General features: G+C 54.9%; 9 protein-coding genes across 9 annotated transcripts; 4 read left to right on the top strand and 5 right to left on the bottom strand.

The window, feature by feature from the left end:
- Nucleotides 1-484: 484 nt before the first annotated feature.
- ASPACDRAFT_52322 (uncharacterized protein) lies at nucleotides 485-2,895 on the top strand (the record flags this gene model as incomplete). The annotated part of the gene is made up of 5 exons (XM_020202598.1): nucleotides 485-551; nucleotides 624-778; nucleotides 839-967; nucleotides 1,019-1,182; nucleotides 1,239-2,895. The coding sequence occupies 5 exons, from the start codon at nucleotides 485-487 to the stop codon at nucleotides 2,893-2,895; spliced, it is 2,172 nt and encodes a 723-aa protein (XP_020055981.1).
- Nucleotides 2,896-3,334: 439 nt separating this feature from the next.
- Nucleotides 3,335-4,354, top strand: ASPACDRAFT_1888324 (glutathione S-transferase family protein). Its single transcript, XM_020198481.1, has 2 exons — nucleotides 3,335-3,526; nucleotides 3,591-4,354. The coding sequence occupies exons 1-2, from the start codon at nucleotides 3,377-3,379 to the stop codon at nucleotides 4,143-4,145; spliced, it is 705 nt and encodes a 234-aa protein (XP_020055982.1). The 5' UTR covers nucleotides 3,335-3,376; the 3' UTR covers nucleotides 4,146-4,354.
- Nucleotides 4,355-4,570: 216 nt separating this feature from the next.
- ASPACDRAFT_43267 (uncharacterized protein) lies at nucleotides 4,571-5,250 on the bottom strand (the record flags this gene model as incomplete). Its single annotated transcript, XM_020201224.1, has 2 exons — nucleotides 4,571-4,594; nucleotides 4,651-5,250. 2 exons carry the CDS (start codon nucleotides 5,248-5,250, stop codon nucleotides 4,571-4,573), a joined length of 624 nt encoding a protein of 207 aa, XP_020055983.1.
- Nucleotides 5,251-5,412: 162 nt separating this feature from the next.
- ASPACDRAFT_1856225 (uncharacterized protein) lies at nucleotides 5,413-6,668 on the bottom strand (the record flags this gene model as incomplete). The annotated part of the gene is made up of 7 exons (XM_020197477.1): nucleotides 5,413-5,458; nucleotides 5,513-5,803; nucleotides 5,856-5,937; nucleotides 6,005-6,026; nucleotides 6,159-6,437; nucleotides 6,494-6,593; nucleotides 6,646-6,668. 7 exons carry the CDS (start codon nucleotides 6,666-6,668, stop codon nucleotides 5,413-5,415), a joined length of 843 nt encoding a protein of 280 aa, XP_020055984.1.
- Nucleotides 6,669-7,984: 1,316 nt separating this feature from the next.
- ASPACDRAFT_60483 (uncharacterized protein) lies at nucleotides 7,985-8,468 on the top strand (the record flags this gene model as incomplete). Its single annotated transcript, XM_020203561.1, has 2 exons — nucleotides 7,985-8,129; nucleotides 8,215-8,468. The coding sequence occupies 2 exons, from the start codon at nucleotides 7,985-7,987 to the stop codon at nucleotides 8,466-8,468; spliced, it is 399 nt and encodes a 132-aa protein (XP_020055985.1).
- A 171-nt stretch (nucleotides 8,469-8,639) lies between these two features.
- ASPACDRAFT_78581 (uncharacterized protein) lies at nucleotides 8,640-9,852 on the bottom strand. The gene has a single exon (XM_020205212.1). It carries the CDS (start codon nucleotides 9,834-9,836, stop codon nucleotides 8,712-8,714), a length of 1,125 nt encoding a protein of 374 aa, XP_020055986.1. The 5' UTR covers nucleotides 9,837-9,852; the 3' UTR covers nucleotides 8,640-8,711.
- A 3,033-nt stretch (nucleotides 9,853-12,885) lies between these two features.
- ASPACDRAFT_78585 (uncharacterized protein) lies at nucleotides 12,886-13,915 on the top strand. The gene is made up of 3 exons (XM_020205213.1): nucleotides 12,886-13,492; nucleotides 13,545-13,621; nucleotides 13,692-13,915. The coding sequence occupies exons 1-3, from the start codon at nucleotides 13,284-13,286 to the stop codon at nucleotides 13,868-13,870; spliced, it is 465 nt and encodes a 154-aa protein (XP_020055987.1). The 5' UTR covers nucleotides 12,886-13,283; the 3' UTR covers nucleotides 13,871-13,915.
- A 213-nt stretch (nucleotides 13,916-14,128) lies between these two features.
- On the bottom strand, nucleotides 14,129-15,160 carry ASPACDRAFT_60486 (uncharacterized protein; the record flags this gene model as incomplete). The annotated part of the gene is made up of 1 exon (XM_020203562.1): nucleotides 14,129-15,160. One exon carries the CDS (start codon nucleotides 15,158-15,160, stop codon nucleotides 14,129-14,131), a length of 1,032 nt encoding a protein of 343 aa, XP_020055988.1.
- Nucleotides 15,161-15,495: 335 nt separating this feature from the next.
- ASPACDRAFT_1880938 (uncharacterized protein) lies at nucleotides 15,496-18,277 on the bottom strand (the record flags this gene model as incomplete). Its single annotated transcript, XM_020198222.1, has 2 exons — nucleotides 15,496-17,142; nucleotides 18,257-18,277. The coding sequence occupies 2 exons, from the start codon at nucleotides 18,275-18,277 to the stop codon at nucleotides 15,562-15,564; spliced, it is 1,602 nt and encodes a 533-aa protein (XP_020055989.1). The 3' UTR covers nucleotides 15,496-15,561.
- Nucleotides 18,278-18,316: the final 39 nt, after the last annotated feature.

An 18,316-nucleotide genomic window follows, 5' to 3' on the forward strand; every position in this document is an offset into this window, starting at 1 on the left:
GACGTGCCCCTGTAACTTGATGTAACACCGTCCCTGTTGTGGCGAGAGGCATCGATCCAGCAACCAGGTGATTGGAGGTGGCATTGTGGAAAAGAACAGGGAACAGGGATAGGGTAAAAGAGTTGGATCCCGTATCTGGTCTCTTTCCAATGTAGGATGGTGGGGCAAGGCTAAATCTGCATCCTGTCGGGCCCTACTCAGAGACTGGGTGGAACTGATGAGAGTAAGCACTAACAACGATCCTTGTTAAAATGACCTTTTTAGCCTGCTCAGTTATCTTACGGGCTGCAGCGGCTCGCAGTGAACTTAGAGCTACAGTCATAAAAAGGAGTATTTAATCGTGCGCCCCGCTGGCGACTGCTGGCGGATGCTGGCTTAAGGTTGAGCATTTGCACACGCCCCTCAGTGTTGTCCAAATTACTAGATCCTTTTAATTCTCTTGCAAGCCCTAGTCTGCAATAGAAACATTCAGAGCCGTTTCAGAATGCCACAAGGACATAATCGTCAAGTGCGGCAAGACTATATTGAGCTAGAAGTGACTCGGAATTCCTGTAGAGTCTTAGATACTCTGACTGAGCACGCAAGCGAGGATGAGAACAGCGAACTCGACCAAAGACCATTAGTGACCGATGAGAGGCCGGAGGAACAACACACAACCATTCCCGAAATTTCCAGCTCCCGACTCGAGGGCTGGAAGTTCACTCTTTTCTTAGCTTTCATCTCAAGCGCAGTCGTTCTGAGTCTCAACATTGCATTTTTGTCATACTCCTTAACAAATGCTACCTATGATGACGACACGCCCTACGAAAGCGAACAGTATACTTACTTTTCTATGAAGTTAAATCCCTTGATCAGCACCATCATATATGACGGAGATTGTGATACTGCTCATCGTCTGTCGGCCGGCTTTCATTTGCTGATTAACGTTCTTGGAAGCATACTATTGAGTGCCAGCAATTTCGGCATGGTATGAGGCGATGCATGAAGAGCTCAGGATGGCAGCTAACAAATTCAAAAGCAATGCCTAGCCGCGCCCACACGGCAGATTATTGATAGAGCCCATAGAAAAGGCCACTGGGTGGATATCGGCATACCTAGTCTTCACAACTTATCTCAAGTGTCTCGAAAGCACTTAATCTTTTGGTTATGCCTGGCATTGTCATCTCTACCCTTTCACCTCGTGTATAGTCTTCCCCGGAGTCACTGTCCAAGGGCCTGTTAATAAGCTAAAGCAACAGATATAACTCGGCCGTCTATTCCACAACGTCGGCCTACGTATACGATATTTTCGCCGGCTCGGGGTCTCTCGGGCAGAAAGACATTTCCCAAGTTAACCTTCGATACCCCTACGAGTCATCTTCTAATAAGTCCTCTTCTTTTTCCGAGCTCCTGTCTGCAGCAAGACGTGGGAGCCTTCAGCACCTGGACAGTCAGACGTGTCGTGATAAATTTGCAGTCACGTTTCAACAAGCGTTTCAGAAGTTACTGGTCGTGACGGATGATGCCAATGGAAGCAATGATACATATGCCTACATCGATACCGCGTATGTTTTCACGCCGTTTACCGAGCCTACGGAAACACCCTATAATTGGCTGTGCGACTATACATCCCTGGATATCTCTGATTGCAACAGGAGACGCAGATATCTTAACTACTCGTCACCAACCTCGCTCGATGGCTGGGTCATGTTTGTGGGAGAGTATAACTCCACGGTTCAGTACTGCTTGGCTGAGAAAGCAGATCAGCATTGCAGGCTTCGGTACTCCTTTCCGCTCACAATGGTCGTGATAGGTTTTAATCTGGTCAAAATGTGTCTTTTGCTTTACATGTGGGGCCGACCATTAGAGGCACCAATTCTGACTAGTGGGGATGCAATCGCGTCATTCCTGCGGCGTCCCGATCTTTATTCCCAATACCGGTGTCTAAGTACCAGTCGTGACGTGACAAGAGGCTCTGGAGGCATGGGCTCCCTGGCTTCAGGGACCCCATCGCCCGGACCCAAAGCATTCGACAACGAACGGCAACGATGGGGCGCCGCGGTCTCCGGCCGTCGGTGGAAATTCTGCGTCTCACTCTGGCTGAGCGAAACTATCGTCTGCGTTGTGCTGCTAGCTTACGGCGTCTCCCAGATTTCCAGCAACCAGTCAGGCACCAACGCCTGGACGCTCGGGCTAGGCGCGGTCACCTCGAATAGCCTGATATCCGGCCTCCACTGGCCGACCTCCCTCGTCAAGAACGTGCTTATTGCTAACTCACCCCAACTGGTCTTCTCCTTCCTCTACCTCGCCTTCAACGGGTTGCTCACATGCTTGACCATGGCCGCGGAGTTGAGTGGCTACGCCGAAGCGCGCAAGGGCCTTCGGGTCTCGTCGAACCCCCAGCACGCGCAGCGATCTAACTATTTTCTCTCCGTCCCGTATCGCTACGCGCTTCCGTTCATAGCCACCTCCACCGTCCTTCATTGGCTGATTTCGCAGAGCCTTTTCTTGGTCGGCGTCGAAGAATGGGACTCTGGCTCCGGGAGTGTAGTCTTCTTCAGTTGCAGCTGGTCTGCGGCAGGGATCCTGAGCAGTATCATTGTTGGGGGCGTGTTTCTGGCGGGAATTGTCGGGCTGAGTCGCCGGCGATTGGACTCCGCTATGCCCATTGTGGGAAGTTGTAGCCTGGCGATCGCCGCGGCGTGTCATCCGGAATTTGGTCTTAGCCTGCCTCGAGAGAACGGGACTGTGTTGCAGAGCGGGGAATGCGTTGCTGTTTCCAGGGAAATGGGCGAGTGGGATATGTCACTCTTGCCCGTCCAATGGGGCGCGGTGCCGGTGACTGGCCCCATAGGCCATTGCAGCTTCACGAGTGGGCAGGTCGAGATCCCTCAGGCAGGAGGATTGTATCAGTAATAGGATCCGGCCAGCAACCTACCTAGAATAGTAAAACCTTGATATTTACCAGGTGTGGGACCTCGGCCATCACACCCACTCAGTGAGCCGGAGATAACGGCTTTACGGTGAGCAGTGATGATGGATGCCTGAGGCAGGCATCCCGAATTCTCGGACCAGGTCGAGTCGTCGGACAGCCAGCGAATATGCTGCTGGTTACACTACTTCGACTATCACGTATGTAAGAGATTGGAAGGGAATGTATAATTGTTAAGCATGGACTTGGCACTACGTACTGTACTTACCGCAAGTTGATTTCTAATATCCGGGGTCGGCCTCAACTGCCGAATTAATAATAGACAGAGCCGTGGAATTACGCGATCCGCTCCCCACTTGGCGTGGACTGGCGTCATCCCGCGGTTATTAATTCTCCCCGCAACCCCCAACTTCCCAACTTTCTTCCCCTCAACACCATCGCAAGAACATTCACAGTCACTGAAAAATGTCTCCCAAGATCACCCTCTACACCAACCGCCTCTGCCCCTGGGCTCACCGGGCGCACATCGCCCTCATCGAGCTGGGCATCGACTACGAGGAGGTGACCATCGACCTGGACACCCCGCGTGAACCATGGTATCTTGAAGTCAACCCGGTACGGCCACATCCCGACCTAATTCTTCAACCCGAAGTGCTTCTCAATACTAACAGCCTTCAAGCGCGGCCTGGTCCCCGCCCTCTCCTACGACGGCACCATCATCCTCGAATCCGCCATCATCGCCCAGTTCCTCGTCGACGCCTACCCCTCCCACATCCTGCCCCCCTCCAACACCCCCGAGGGAGCTCTCAAACGCGCCCGCACCACCTTCTTCGTCGACACCTGGGCCAACAAGGTCTCGAGCCTGTATAACGCCACACTGCGCTCCAGCGACGCCGACCGCCGCGCCTCCAGCGACGCCTTCGTCGCCGCCGTGAAGAAGGAGATCGAGCCGCTGATCTACCCCGCCCACACCGCCGGCCAGGGCCCCTACTTCGAGGGCAGCGAGAAGCTCACCTTCGCCGAGGTGTTGCTGGGCTCGTTCCTGCTGCGCCTGTTCTCCCTGTCCAAGCCTGAGTACGGGCTGTTCCCCGCGGACCTGGTGCAGACGCTGGAGAAGGAGACGCCGAACTTCAAGCGGTGGGCGGAGGCGACGATCGCGCACCCGAGCGTCAAGGCGATCTATGATGAGGAGAAAGTGGCGACGCGCACGGTGCGGAGATATGGTCAGAAATAGGGTGTGCGGGATGGGGTGCGACGCAAGGAGGGGAGTCGGTTGTAATGTGCACTGCAGGGTTGGGGCCGGCTTTTGTACTTGTGTAGGATCAAGGTTCGGCAGATCCGGGAAAGGTCTGGAGGTTCCCGGTTGCTCCGTGATGTAACCTTATCTTTGCAGCCTGCTAAACATGCATTACTTCATTGATGACCTCAGTTGCTGGTCGGTGCTATTTATTTTACATATGATAAAAAAGTATAAACAATGGTCGTCGGGTTGGGTGGTTAGTAACACAGGGCAGAGTTTCTGCTTGTGGGTTTGGGTTTGTTTGTATGGGATTTTAGTTTGTGCTTGTGTATGGGAGATCGTACGCATCCAAACTAGCATAGAAACTTTCATATAATTCACGAGAACGCGCTAAAAGAATCATATCTAAACAAATTTGTTCATGACCCGACCTCCGCCCCTAGCTGGACGCCGCAGCTAGTGCACGACACTACAACATCCCCAGCCATGCAACCCTTACCCTCCTCCCCACCGGCAACCGCATCTTCCGCGCCGTCCGCAGACTCTCCCCCGTACGTTCCCGCAGATACCGGCCAATCTCCATATAACTCTCCACCGTCGTGCGCACCGGCCCTCGTACCCCGGCTGGCAACTCCTCGATCGCCCCCCTCGCCCTCCCATACAACCCCTCCGCCTTGTCCAGCACCCTCTCCTGCATCGCATACGCCGCCGTCGACCGGGGATTCACCTGGATATCCGCCGGGGTGAGCCCGGCCTCCGCCAACCACGTCGTCGGGATGTAGACGCGCCCGATGGCCGCGTCGCGGTGGATGTCCCGCGCGATGTTGACGCACTGCAGCGCCTTGCCCATCTCGCGGCCGGCGTGGGCCATTTGGGGGTAGTTGTAGAGTTGGGATTGGTTGTAGAGGTGCTGGAGGAGGCCGAGGACGAGCTCGGCGACGGTGCTGGCGACGTAGGTCGCGTAGCGGTCGAGGTCGGCCTCTGTCGCCATGGGGAAGGTTACCTTGTGCTTTTCAGTGGGCCTTTCAGTGGACTGGGCATTGAACGCGAGGTCCATTCCGAAACCCTTGAGGAGGTTGTAGAGGGGTTCCGTGGTCATTCGGGAGAGCGGCAGGGTGGCTCTTGCGCGGTGCAGGAGGGTGTGCTTAACTTGATTGTATGGGGGTTTACGGCTGGGGCAGCGCGGCTGTTCCTTCGGTCGGATCCGCGCGTCCAGACACCGCTGGCACTCTGCGATCCAGAACTGTGCTTCCACTGCGTCTTAGGCATCGTCGATGAGATCGTCAATCACGCGGCAGAATGAGTATCTTGTTTTTGTTAGCGGTGTTCAGTGCTGAGGCAATGGGTAAGGGGAGGCGTACACATAGATCAAATCCACCCGCACCGAACCCTGGAACAGCGCACTCCCCACGAACATACTCTGGCTCTTCTCGTGCAGCCGTGCGACTGCCTGCTGGAGGTTGGTGATAACTGACGCTTGAATGGCCGGGGGGTGGATCATCGCCTGCAGGACGTCCTTCACCGCATCGCGCGTCGTGCCAGGCGCAACACCCGTGCAGATGGTGGTGTACTCGGCCATCGCACAGGCGTAGTCGAACCCAATCAGGCCAAATACGATCATCACGTTCGTCACGGGGAAGAAAAGCATTTCCCTACGCGTTTCTTAGCTTACACATAGACAATGAAAATGATGAGGGGGAATACTCAATCTCCAGCGCGACAACATGAACCCCCAGTTGCATTGCGGGTGCAATCAACCACACCCCCGCGGCCATGGCGCTGCGATCTGCGACCCACAGATACACGGTCGGAAGGACAATCGGAAGGGTGGTCACTTTTCACGGCAGACTGACGATGAACGGGGAGACCAGCATCCTGACCCTCGTTAGTCCTCACTATCATCTATCACGGTGCCTGCAAGAGCAGAGGAAGCCACCCACCATTGAAGAATCACAACGGGCAAAGCCCAAATCAGGATCAACCCCAAATACATCCCTCCCTCGATACAAAGCAAATCATCCCGATAGCAAACAACCCGACCAGCCCCAGTCCCCCCAGATTCCGTGTCCGCCGCACCGGCCGCACGGGCAGGTACATGGGCAGCACCAGCACCTTGGAGCAGGTGCAGTACATCAGCCCCGTGATGGAGGTCTGCAGGACGAAGAAGGCGACTTCCTCCAGCGGGATGTTGTAGAGGGATCGGTTGAAAGTAGCGTCCGGGGGGTAGGACCAGATCCCGTGGCGGATCAGGTTGGAGTCCCATGGTATTGTTGCTGTTACCACTAGCTATCGTATACCGCCAGGCTCCGTCGTGAAGATAAGGGGAAGGGGAGGGGAGGTACAATATCCAGAAATGTGATCTTGCAGATGTCTCTCCTCGTAAAGAACGGGTAGTAGAATATAGTTAGTAGGGCTGCGACCGGGATGGTGTAGGTGCAGTGGCTGGTTGATGTACTCGTTAGCGGTATGTTCCGATGGTAAGATCGACACTCACAATGATAAATACTGAGCACCCATGATGATCGTGTAGCTGGTCCTTTACGGCAGATGCAGTGGTGTTGATCCCATAAATACATGGCGGCAGGCGGTGACGAGTGTGTCTGCGGTGATGCAAGGTCGCACCAAGGATTGGGGCTGAACGCCGGGTAAGACCGTGCTAGTGCCCATGCCCTGACTCGCGCTGCCTGCTTGTGGGGACGCTGGCGGGAGTAGCTATCACCCAATCTTGAAATCTCCGGATTTCGGTCGGCAAGATCAAGCGCAATCGCTCGGAATCCGGGAAGCTTATCTCTGGTCTTGTTCTGAGAAAGGAAGATTGAGAACCCGGGGACGAAGCTTGTTGATGTGGGAGCAGGAGATTTCCCCACAATCTTCAAGGTTCAAGGTCGGTCAATTCAGACTGTCAGAGAGATCCTTGGTGGGTCCAGCCAAGGCGCTGACTTGGGGGCCAAATATAACGGCACGCCGTTACTTCCAGGTGGATACCGATATACTGATACTTATTCAGAACACGTAGCTTGACACCTGCAACACCGGTTTCCGTTGCTCGAGATTAGGGCAGTGGCAAAGGAGGTGGACGCTGGATAAACTGAATCTTGAATTGTCGTGTTTTGTCGCATTGATGGAGTATATTCGTTAGTTAATACGATTCTCAACTCAATGGTCTCATATTTGCCTGGCAGAACCATCACCTCTTGCTCGTGTTGGTCACCCGCGTCTGCCATTTGCTTAGTCGCTCATGGTACATCCGGCATCTTTTGTGACTTGTTGGCGGTTATAGTGGAGTCAATCCCTGCGCCATTTATGCACGATGCTGGCAGGCTGTGGTGGGTATTACCTGCACCAGTAAGCTGGCACCCGGCTCAAGATTAGAGCCTTGGAGATTCAGGCCATGAAAATATAACATGCTAATTTCCTGTAGGTGTTGTCATATCGAATGTTCAGACATGATGCCAAGCCTGTTGCATCGGTCATGCTGACTTGACCCCCGAATCGGGTTTGTGCGGACGCTCGCAATGTAGCACGAAATAGGACTGTGCACATGACGATAAGAAGAATATGTATAGCGTAGAATGCGAAAGGTCTCATGCGTATCGTCTACAGGCCCTTGCTTCCACAGTATTCCTCGTAGGCAAGGTTTCATCCGCCGGCGTCTAGTCCCTGTGGATGACATTGATTCCTTACAAGGTGACACATATATCTGGTCAACAGTTCCCAACATTAAATCAGGTTTTAATAGAAGGAACCCGTCCAGCAAATTTGCTATTGCCTGATCTAGACTCCTCGAACAGTCTACACTAGGAAATCCTCATTCTCACAGCAACCCAAGCAAAATGCATTCCCTCCCCGTTCACCAAGTTCCCATCGACACTCCTCACCCATCTGAAATCCTCCAATTACCCGCAGGCGAGAAGGGCTACCACTGGATCCTATCCGATGCGGAAAGAAATCATATCGCAGAGATGCTCGATGTGGAGGGTATGTCCTCCCTCATCACTTTCTATACCGCGATCTATTCAAGATCCGCTCCTCAGCTTGGGAACTCAAACTAACATACATCAAGACAAATCCCTTCTCACTCTGCGTGGCAACCGCATGATGCGAGAGCGTGCCGTCTGCTCCGGCTGCGGCAAGCACTCCGGGCTCGACGACCTCGTCCACAACGCTCTGTATGCCGGCATCCACGGCAAGGTGTTCATGTTGGACGTATTGGTGCACGGACCTAAGGTTGATAGTCCTGGGCATGTAATCACTTGCTCCGGCTGTGGATCGGTCCATGATGGCTTGTTCTTGTGGATTCCATCTCTACCCTGGTGATGAGTGACAAATCTGACGGACTGCCTAGCCGGTTAGCCTTCAGATAGCCTCGAATCTCAGATTCTTCACGCTTCCCATCACAATCATGGCTCTGTTCTTGGAAGATTGGCTAAACTGATGAGTTCTACATTACGTCATGTCGGTAGAACTAATGAACAATCACTTCAGTTTGCCAGATGTATATTGGTATTTGGCTCCTATTGGGTATGTAGTTCTCCCGGTGGTACGTAATCGAGACCCTGATCAACAGTGATCCTCACACTCCGACTCACAGTCGGTCTGACAGCCATCCCATCCTCGCGCGTGCCGGCGATAACTCAGCAACTGTCGCTCAGTCAAATGATCCGGCCAGCTACTGTACCAGTCCAAGAACTCGGGGATGGAGTCAAAGCGCGGCCTGCGCCCGTACAGCTGTTGCGGCTCCCAGGGGTCGCAGTAGTCCACCTCCATGAACACAATCCGCCATCCCCATTCATGAATATTGGGCGAATCCGGGACATCATCATTCCACTTCATCTTCTGCTCTTCATTCTGATCCCCCTTCCCCTCCTCCTCATCCTCTTCTTCTTCGTCGTCGTCATCCGGATATTTGCGACAGTAGAGATAGGCACTATACCACTGGGGCCACTGCCCCTGATACCCTTCTTCCCCGGTGAGAACCCCAGCCTTGACCTCCAGATCGCAATCCACATCAGCCACAATCGTCGCTCTACCGAACAGCGAAGAATAATAGTCATTGGGCTGTTCCAGCGACTGCCGCAGATGCTCGCACTTTGTGCGCACACACTCATGGTACCGGTCTTCACGCTCCTGCCGCCGCCGTCGACCCTCCTCGTCCTCACCTTCGTCACCCTCGACTCCCTCCCCTATTCCCTCCAAGTCCTCATCCCCAAAATGGATAAACAACCCAGCCGCAAACTCCGCGACCCTAGACTGCCGCAAATCCGGATCCTGGACCTCGTGCGCGTACCGCAGTAACCGGCCTAACTCCTCACACCGCGGAATCACTCCGGGATGCTCCAGCCCCTCCCTGGCCGCCCGCGCCTCCGCCTGCCGCTGGAACACCCCCTGCAGCATATCTAAGTAAATCTGCCGCGCGGTCTCGGTGCGTAACCGCGTCGGGTAGACCCCGTCCATGCGCCGGTCGGGCACGGCGTCGTCGTCTACCATCTGGAGGTAGGGCTTTCCGTCGTCCCAGCGGTCTGGCGCCGGATTCCAGTCGCAGTAGCGCCACTCCGCCATGCGCTGGATTTTCTTTTGGTCGGGGGCGCTGGGGTCGCGGGTTTCGATCTCGGCGATGCGGGATTGAATGAAGGCGCGGTTGGCGGTACGCATGCGCGCGCGGAAGCGGGTGAGGCCTGAAAGCATGGTTGTGTCTGGGTCTGTGTTGATTGCTGTGGGTGTGGTTGTGGTTGTAGCTGGGACAGGAGGGGAATGGTCGGTCATGATCGGGGATGGAATAGGGTTGGGTTGTCGGTCAGGTAAGATACGCGCTGTGAATCGAATGTGATCACGGGTTGGGCGAAATAGAATTTAACGTTGCGCCTTCATTGCAAGGATGCATGCACTATTAAGAGATATTCAAGCGTTACCTGCGATTTGTTCTAGTGGCATGTCTAAACTCTTTTGTCTTTAGTGGTCAAGTTGTTGCGCGCTAGGGTGGATCGAATACGGGTTCCAGGGTGGGGCGGCTAGGCACCGAGTTGCATCGAGGAGATCTGATGGTCTGATCACACATATTTGTCTGGCAATGAGTCTTGTTTATTGCCGAGTGCACAGTACAGTTAAACATAGCGTTCAGGGCAATTCTGCCAAGGAGGAGCCAAGAGTTCTCAGGCAGCCACGTCGCTGCCTAGGTCAAACTTCATCTACACTGTTTCAGCCCTAGGCCTCCACAGCCCTAGGCCTTCAAGACTTCACCTTGCGCTGGAGAGGCTTGACCCTCTATTAACAACCTACTAAAGCTGAAGCTTTTGGCACACTATGTACAGTAGCCTATGATGAAAATTGGAGTGCACGCGAGATGCTCCGACCTCCCCACTAACTACCGACATTGGAGAAACCTAGCCAGTTCAGGAAGATTGAGTCTCCGTTTACTCCACTAGGTTCCCCGCATTGCAGTACGGACTTGTCTCGTCTTAGGTTTCATATTTTCCCAATCCTGCTTTAAACCACCCCACGTAAGTTGCATGGTATCGTCATCTCCCTCGAAACTCCAAGCCTAACAAGGCTCATCTCAAGCTGTTCATGCTTGTACCACTAATCTCTGAGAAGGAGCTCTGGTCGGGTGATGATCTAATGTACATTCAATGGGGTTATGGACCGGACCTCGAGGACGACAACAGGCGCGGGACAACCAGGGGATGGTGGTATTTGTGCAGGTCTCTACCCTTCAACTCTCTCTATCCGCTAAGACTTGTCTGATCGTTTCCTGCAGGTGGAATGGGTGGGAAGTAAGACCGTGGTCGATGAATCGCAACAAAGACGTGCTCTGATGTAAAGATAGGCGGCTGCCGATCAACAACTCCGCGATATGTAAAATAGCGACCCCGTTAAATATTGGAGATCTCAGAGCAAACATAACTCTATGGTCGTGGCTCTGCACATTCCATGGTCATACCATTGCTGCGCCCCTCTACCCCCGGCAGTCTCATATTACCCTCCATCATCCCAAAATCCCGCCTGGAATCCTCGCCACCCGAAGAAATCCATTTGCTCCCCCCGTGAGTTGACACGAACACTTTCCAAACTACACCCCATCCCGCTCAACATCCATGAGAACCAAAGCATCGCCCGCCCCTTGAGCTACAGCCCAGTTGGAGACGATCTCCATCCTGAGGTCCCCACCGCCAGCCCGGCCCGGTATCCCTCACCCGAGACAATCGACTGATGCGCTCTACTTCCTCGAAACCGCCGACTTCCGGTCCCTATCGATGACGCGACAGGGTCAGGTGCGCCTCGACGCCAAGCACCAGGTCTTCCCTGTGATCGACCAAGAGGCCCTGGGTACCGGGCGCATCGCCCTATACTCCTTCCAGTCGAACGGACAGGTGGCGGTTTCGATGCGCCTGCAGCCGTGGCACATGGAGGCTGAGATGCTCCTGGCGTGCATGCAAGGCTGGCAATTACACGGGTTAATCTATAAGCATTTTTATTACCATTTACGTCCTCACCCGTACATTGTCCTTTTATTTCTTGCTCCCTGTTTACCTGCAGCTCCCTGGAAGAAATAGCAAGTTACAACGCACTACTATGTACCTCTAACCTCTACTGCCAGACTCCACATGGACCTATCGTTGCTCAACATCATCGACTCCGTCCAGCAACAAGGAGACTTACGGCTCATACATTACTCTCCAGCAGACTGGGCGCGGCAAGTGGAGAGTTCCGCTCCGGGGTATCCTGCGCTAGAGGTTTAGGGCTTTGGAAGCGGAGTATGAGTTGACCTGCTCGTTGGATGATATCAATAATCACGGATTCAATTCTTTCACTCTTTATCCCTTGTTCCAAGAACACCGCTGTTCTGGGGTCATGCCATTTGAGAAGATGGAGCTTCTCTTAGAGCCGCTCATTGCTTAAGCCATCTCCTTTGTATTTCAAAGGAGGGAAGGTTCAGGCTAGCTCAAAGGACTACTTCATCGTGGTGTAACATGCCATACCGCCACAAACCTTCACTCCCTGACCTGCCATATTCGTAGACAGAGGTCTCCGCGAGATATGGCCGGCGTGAGTGAAACCTAGCAAATCAAGCCTTCTGCCCAGCATCGCCAAGGATCTACCTGGGCACTGGTAATGGCTGGGCATTTCGACCTAGACTTTCGCCAAAGTCGTCCAGTTCTCAGTGTTGCCACCGCACAAGGTATCTGTCTCGGAAGTGACCTTGCAAGATATACCTATCAATCACCATCAAATCATACATGCTAGATCTGGGAATGTAAAATGCCATGCTTGTGCGATAGTACTAGTCCGACGTCAGAGGGCGCGAGAACAACTTCTACAAACGAGTGTATGTACAGTGTCAACTGCGTACCAAAACCAACTATAGTCTACCTACCCATCAACAAACAGTCCCAGTCAACAACATCCATACTGGCGCTCAGCACCACCCCTTGCGACAAGAACAATACCAGAAAACCGCTCCCAATCCCTCCCACAACACAGATACGAGCTTCCAGGGAGGCAGTGTAATCGTGTTCCGACCCGGTGGATCAGGGTCTCGGCACCCTCCGACGTCATTGTCCTCGGGAAGCCGACCCAAGGTTCCAGCCCAGAATACGAGCATAGTCTCTAAATATGACAGCCCGTAGATCTGGTACCCAGGTACATAACAGGACCCGCAGCTTTACGCTACTACAATCTCCGATGCGGCTGAAAATAGTATCGCGGGTGAATTGTCCGGCCCGAGGATGATCACCTGCAGGGCTCGTATCTTGTCTGGAAGAATTATGATCCCGTCCGGAACAATTGACTTTGCATGTTAGAGATGGGACCCGTGATTGTCTTAGGAGGCGGAACACGAAGTTGCAGATCATGATGGGAACTGAACGGTATTCTGGAGCGGAATATTGACGTGGGCTGTGTTATGCCAAGATCGCCAAGGGGTGTCGTGGACGTCATTATTTAGAGCAGCAGCGGAATGGGGGTTTACTATGCGTGCGGTATAGAGCTCATAGTGTGGTTGGGAAGATAAATAGCACCGTCGCTCTCGCGAATCTGTCTCGAAGTTCTATCCGACAGCACAGCGCAAAGACACTCGCAAAGCTACATTCACACCATCAGACTTGAACATAACACAAGCCCAGTTTCTTACCCACTATGCATTTCTTCACCCTGCTCCTCCTGGCCTACGCCGCCCTCACCGCCGCCGTGACCTGCGACGTCCGCGGCCAGGTCCACAACTACTTCGACTGCTTCAAGTGCCCCGCCCTGGCCTGCGGGTACAGCAAGCGCACCTTCATCACCAAGGGGCTCACGCGCGACGTCAGTTGTCTGTGGACGGACGGCGAGCAGTACAAGGGTATCAAGTATGCTTTTCTCTCGCGGTGGCTCATAGCACCCCGCTGACGTTCAATGCAGCGACTGGTACTATGTCCCGGCCGACAAGTGCTATATCTGGGGTGGACGGATCGATACCAAGCACTGCAAGGGCATTTGTGAGTCATGGGATCCCATTCCTCGTCTTTGAAGGTAATAAGCAGTGGTGAGGGCACTGACTTCGCGTAGCCAAAATCCCCAAGTGCGAGCCGTGCACGCCTCAGACTGGCGCGCCGGTGCCTCTGCCCGTGGCGCCTCCTCCAGCGGCTGCTGCCGCGGCGGCGTCGGCTGGGGTCAGTGGTGGTGGCCCGGGAGGTCGAAGGGATGTGGAGGTGGAGAGGGACGTGGAGGTGGAATTTGAGGCGTAAGCTGAAATAGCAAGGGTTGAAAGGGGCTATGGTGGACGTAGGCAGGGGGAAGTGCTTTGTGGGGGTTGATGATTAGGGTGAAGGGATGGGGGATATGGATTCCGGGAGACTGTAATATGCTTTGTTCTAAAAAGCTGCTACTCGTTGTCTGGGTTGCTATTGACTGTTATGCTTGTATGTTAATCATTGAGTGTTTAATTCTGGAATGAAATTCACCGATCTTCACTTGTCAACCATAAATAAGCACACTCCCCTGCCCTACAAAACAATTTCTACCAGCTTCGCCGGCTCCTCCCGCCCCCTCGGCGGAGTGATATGCCCCCCATTCGTCGTGACGAACAACCGCCGCCCATCCCTCGAAACCACAGCGGACGTACACCCAGCCACCAAAGCACTATCCCTCACCCCGGCCAGCACCGACCGCTGCCCCGCCGCCGTAACGCTAACCACCTGATTATCGGCCACGGCCATCAAATACAACCCGCCATCCTCCGCGACCGCAAAATCATCTACCACGACCTTCTCCGCCACCGTCTCCACAGCCCCCGCCGCTCTTACGGTCTGCAAGGAATCATCCCACCTTACCGGGACCCGAAACACCGCCTGCACCGAGTCAGTCGAGTAGTACACGAAGCCGCGCCACACGCGCACCCCGTTCACGCCCAGCCCCAACGGATCCGTCGGCGACGCCGCCATACTAGCCGTATCGTTGAGCGCCACGCTGTATTTCCCGGTCTGCGTATCCAGCTGCCAGATCACCCCGTTTACCGAGTCGGCCATCAACACGAGCCCCGAACCCCCCGAGGCCCCCGAAGGAAAAAAGGTCACCCCATTCAACCACCCCGCCTCCGGCACATCCGCTATCTTGTGCACGGACACTGCATCCCCACCCGAGATATCAACCGAGTATACCCCCCACGACCCCACAACGGGATGTCCGATATCCGTGATCTGGAGCCGTCCCGCAACGGCCGCGTAGACCCCCTCGCGGGCCAGCGGGGTCACTCCCATGCAGGCCGTTGCGTTGGGAAAGGTAGCTACCACTTCTCCCTGGCCGGTGGAGACATCGATTTTCCAGAGTTCGGGGACGTCCATTCGGGTTACTAGTAGTGTCTGGGTGGTGTTTGTGTCCCTGGGAGTGGGGGCTGGCCCCAGGGCCAGGTTTTCGAGCCAGGTTCCGTTTGTGCGGTATTGGAATTTTGTGTGGAGGGTTATGGCGGTTGTGCTGCCAAAAAGGAGGAGGGAGAGGGAGAGGGTTCCCAGGGTGAGGAGGTTGAGGGGGAAATGCATTTTCTGGGATTGGTGGGGAGGAGGTGAGGACAGTAGGGGCACAGTCTGGGGGATTGAGGGACTGTACCAGGGTGGCTCGGCGGGAGGGTGGTGCTTTAAATTAATTGGGGTGCCGTATCTACGCGGGAAGGACGGGTGATCGACGGCTGCTACTGGGATGGTTGGTGCTACGTTACACCCTTGCTTGGCGTGGCTTTGCATAGGCTATTGGCGTTGTGCAGCTTGGCGTGTCTAGGAGGGCACGTGAAGGGTGAGGTTGGCTGCTTTTTGCTGGGAGGTGTTTTCGGATGTATGGGAGATACTGCACAGTATAGAAGATTTCAATCAATCAATAACGGGACTGATATGTGATACTCCTTATATGATAAGCTTTGATCTTCTAGATATGGTAAGCACAGCGTCTACGCGTAGGGCATCTCCTCCTCCCGCAACCGACTCGCCCGCCGTCCCGCATGCTTCTCCCGATCCGCCGCCAGCGTCTGCGCGAATTTACTCCGCCCCCGGATCGCCGGCCCCTTCCAGTAGAAGATGTAGATCGGCACCGCCACCAGTGCCGCAATGCACCCCAGCAGCGTCGACGCCCACGCCAGGTGAAACTTCCCGCCGATGTTCTCGTACAGCGGCGTCGCGTACATGGTCGCAATGCCCGCCAGGAAGTCCCGCGCGAATCCGTTGCCCCCCGTGGCCGAGGCGGAGTATGGTCCGTACGCGGCGACCATGTAGTCGATGGTCGCCATGTAGATGGCGTAGTTGGCGATGGCGATCAGACAGGCGAAGATCAACGGGGCGATCCACGGCGCGTAGGCGGGGCCGATCGAGGTCCACGCAAAGCCCAGCAGGCCGATTGGTTCGAGGGGTGCGAGGAACAGCAGTAACAGTAGGCGTCGCTCGGCCAGGCGCGCCGCCGAGCCGTGCTTCTGGCGGATCTTCCGCTGGCGCCAGATGTCCGGAAGGAAGATAAGGTACGCGATGATGTATCCCAGCAGGATGGCGCAGAACGCCAGGCCGTTGGTCAGGGTGTTGAAGCCCCACTGGTCGAAGACGAGGGTGAACGATTCCGTGAAGGTGAAAATCAACGCATCGGAGAACCCGGAGAGCAGCGACAGAAACAAGACAATGGGCTCGCGCACGAACATCTCGAACGGTCGTCTCCAGATCCGCAGAATCTCGCGCAATTCCAGACGATTCGTCTTGAGCTCGTTCGGTCCGTAAACCTCACGATCCTCGCCCGACTGGCGACGGCGCTTGGCTTCCCGGTCGAGGAGCACGGTGGCGCGGGTCTCCGGCACCAGGAAAAAGTGCAGCACCTGCGTGAAGCCGCCGAAGATCAACTGCACCCAGAACACCCACTGCCAGGTCAGGTACTGGCCGATGAACCCGCCGAAGACGGGCCCGATGGTCGACCCGCCCACCGAGGAGAGCACCACATACGCCACCGCGAACCCCTGATCGTCCGCCTCCCACATATCGGCCGTCATGCCCAGTGTCACCGACCCCCCGGCGGAACTCAACCCGCCCAGGAACCGGCACACGACGATCGTCCCGAAGTTCGGCGCCAGGGCGCACGGGATCTGCCAGATGTTGACTAGGAACAGACTCAGCTGCATGATCGGCCACCGCCCGAACTCCTCGCTCCAGGGCGCCCAGAGCTCGCAGCCGAACGCGTACGCCACCAGGAAGATCATCTGGCCCACCCGCGCCGCCTGCGCGCTGACGCCGAACGTCTCCTCGATGCCCGTTAGGGCGTCCGAGTACACGCCCGTGTTGAAGTTCATGGACATCTGCACCATGAAGATCACGGTCAGGATCGTCCATTTCTTGTACCAGGGGAAGGAGAAGCCCAGCTTGTCGTAGCAGTCGTCCTCGCTGAGCTCCCGCTTGCCGTCGGGTCGGGGTTTGCGGGACAGAGACCCATCGCTCTCGTCAGAGGAACGCTGCGCTGCGTGTTCGGTTTGGGAGGTGGTCGGGTGATCGGATTCGGACTGTCGGCGTTGGATTTTCTTGTTGTCGGGTGGATATTCGGTCTCCTTGTCGATCGTTTCTTCGGTTGTGTTGGTTTGATCATTGGGTTGATTGTTGGCTTGATCGGTGGGGTGGGTGTCAGGCGTGGTCATTGTGTTGAACGGCGCATGAGATAAGTCGGGCAGTTGTGAGGATGTGCCTAGAGCAAGCAGAAAGAGGCATAAAACCAGTGTACAATGCCCCACTGTCAATCAGATAGACAATGCTTATATTAGCTTGAAATGCCTGGTAGAACGAACGCGAGATCAATGCCTTTTATAACTGCCGATCTATACTTATTTCCATCTCCATCCCGTGCACCAATTCTTCATGGTATTTAGTAACATGACGTCGAGAAAGACCGTCAGCAGGACAATCCAAAACATCTACCAGCAGTGGACATCATGTTATGACTTCAGGTACGGAAAATATCTTCTCCTGTCTGGCGTCATAGACTGGCCTGTCAGCCAACCGTCCCTGAGACGTACCACGGGCGGTGATGCTTGTTTTCTCCAGGCCAGTTCCACGAGCACGCCATATGCTTAGTTTATTGGCCGTTGATGCACGACTGGCAATGGTGTATTGATGTTCCGGCCCCGATGTGCAGGTCGGCTCTCTGTGCGTGGCAAGCCGGGGTTGTCCGGCGGCAAAACATAACCGGGGCCCCGGACACTGGCCAGATCGGACTTCCCAAGACCTGCCGATTTCATTGGGCTGTCTCCGGGTGTGATGAAAGATAAATCAGATGTGTTGACGTGGAGCGGAATCGACATGACGTCAGGCCGATAGACAGAAAAGCTGGTGCCTGAGTCGGATGTGGAATCCACCCCGGCCTTCGGTTTTCTTCTCCGCATCAACCGGTTTGTTCGGCTTCATATGACGCAAGCTGAGCTGCAGGCTCTACTGTTACGTCGCACGCCGTAGATTATATTATTCAGTAAGTTCATAACTTCCGCTCACTTTATTCAAGGCATGTTGTGTAGAATGTGGAAGAACACGGTACGAGGCTAGAATGGGGTCTCCGATTATCCGATGCTTAGCCTCTTGGCGGAGGCTTCAACCACTCTATCAGCGGAGTAATCCGCCCAGGCTTACTCGTCGATCTGACTGGGGCATCGGGGCTAGCCAACTTGGTTATCCTTGGAACAGCCACTG

Source organism: Aspergillus aculeatus, assembly GCF_001890905.1.
Source record: "Aspergillus aculeatus ATCC 16872 unplaced genomic scaffold ASPACscaffold_8, whole genome shotgun sequence".
In the NCBI taxonomy this organism is placed as follows: domain Eukaryota; kingdom Fungi; phylum Ascomycota; class Eurotiomycetes; order Eurotiales; family Aspergillaceae; genus Aspergillus; species Aspergillus aculeatus.

Coding starts and splice junctions, on each gene's coding strand:
- ASPACDRAFT_78581 (XM_020205212.1), bottom strand. CDS start 9,836: ATGCTTTCAGGCCTCACCCGCTTCCGCGCGCGCATGCGTACCGCCAAC.
- ASPACDRAFT_78585 (XM_020205213.1), top strand. CDS start 13,284: ATGCATTTCTTCACCCTGCTCCTCCTGGCCTACGCCGCCCTCACCGCC. Junction 13,493..13,544: donor GAGCAGTACAAGGGTATCAA/GTATGCTTTTCT, acceptor CGTTCAATGCAG/CGACTGGTACTATGTCCCGG. Junction 13,622..13,691: donor CAAGCACTGCAAGGGCATTT/GTGAGTCATGGG, acceptor GACTTCGCGTAG/CCAAAATCCCCAAGTGCGAG.
- ASPACDRAFT_1888324 (XM_020198481.1), top strand. CDS start 3,377: ATGTCTCCCAAGATCACCCTCTACACCAACCGCCTCTGCCCCTGGGCT. Junction 3,527..3,590: donor GGTATCTTGAAGTCAACCCG/GTACGGCCACAT, acceptor ACAGCCTTCAAG/CGCGGCCTGGTCCCCGCCCT.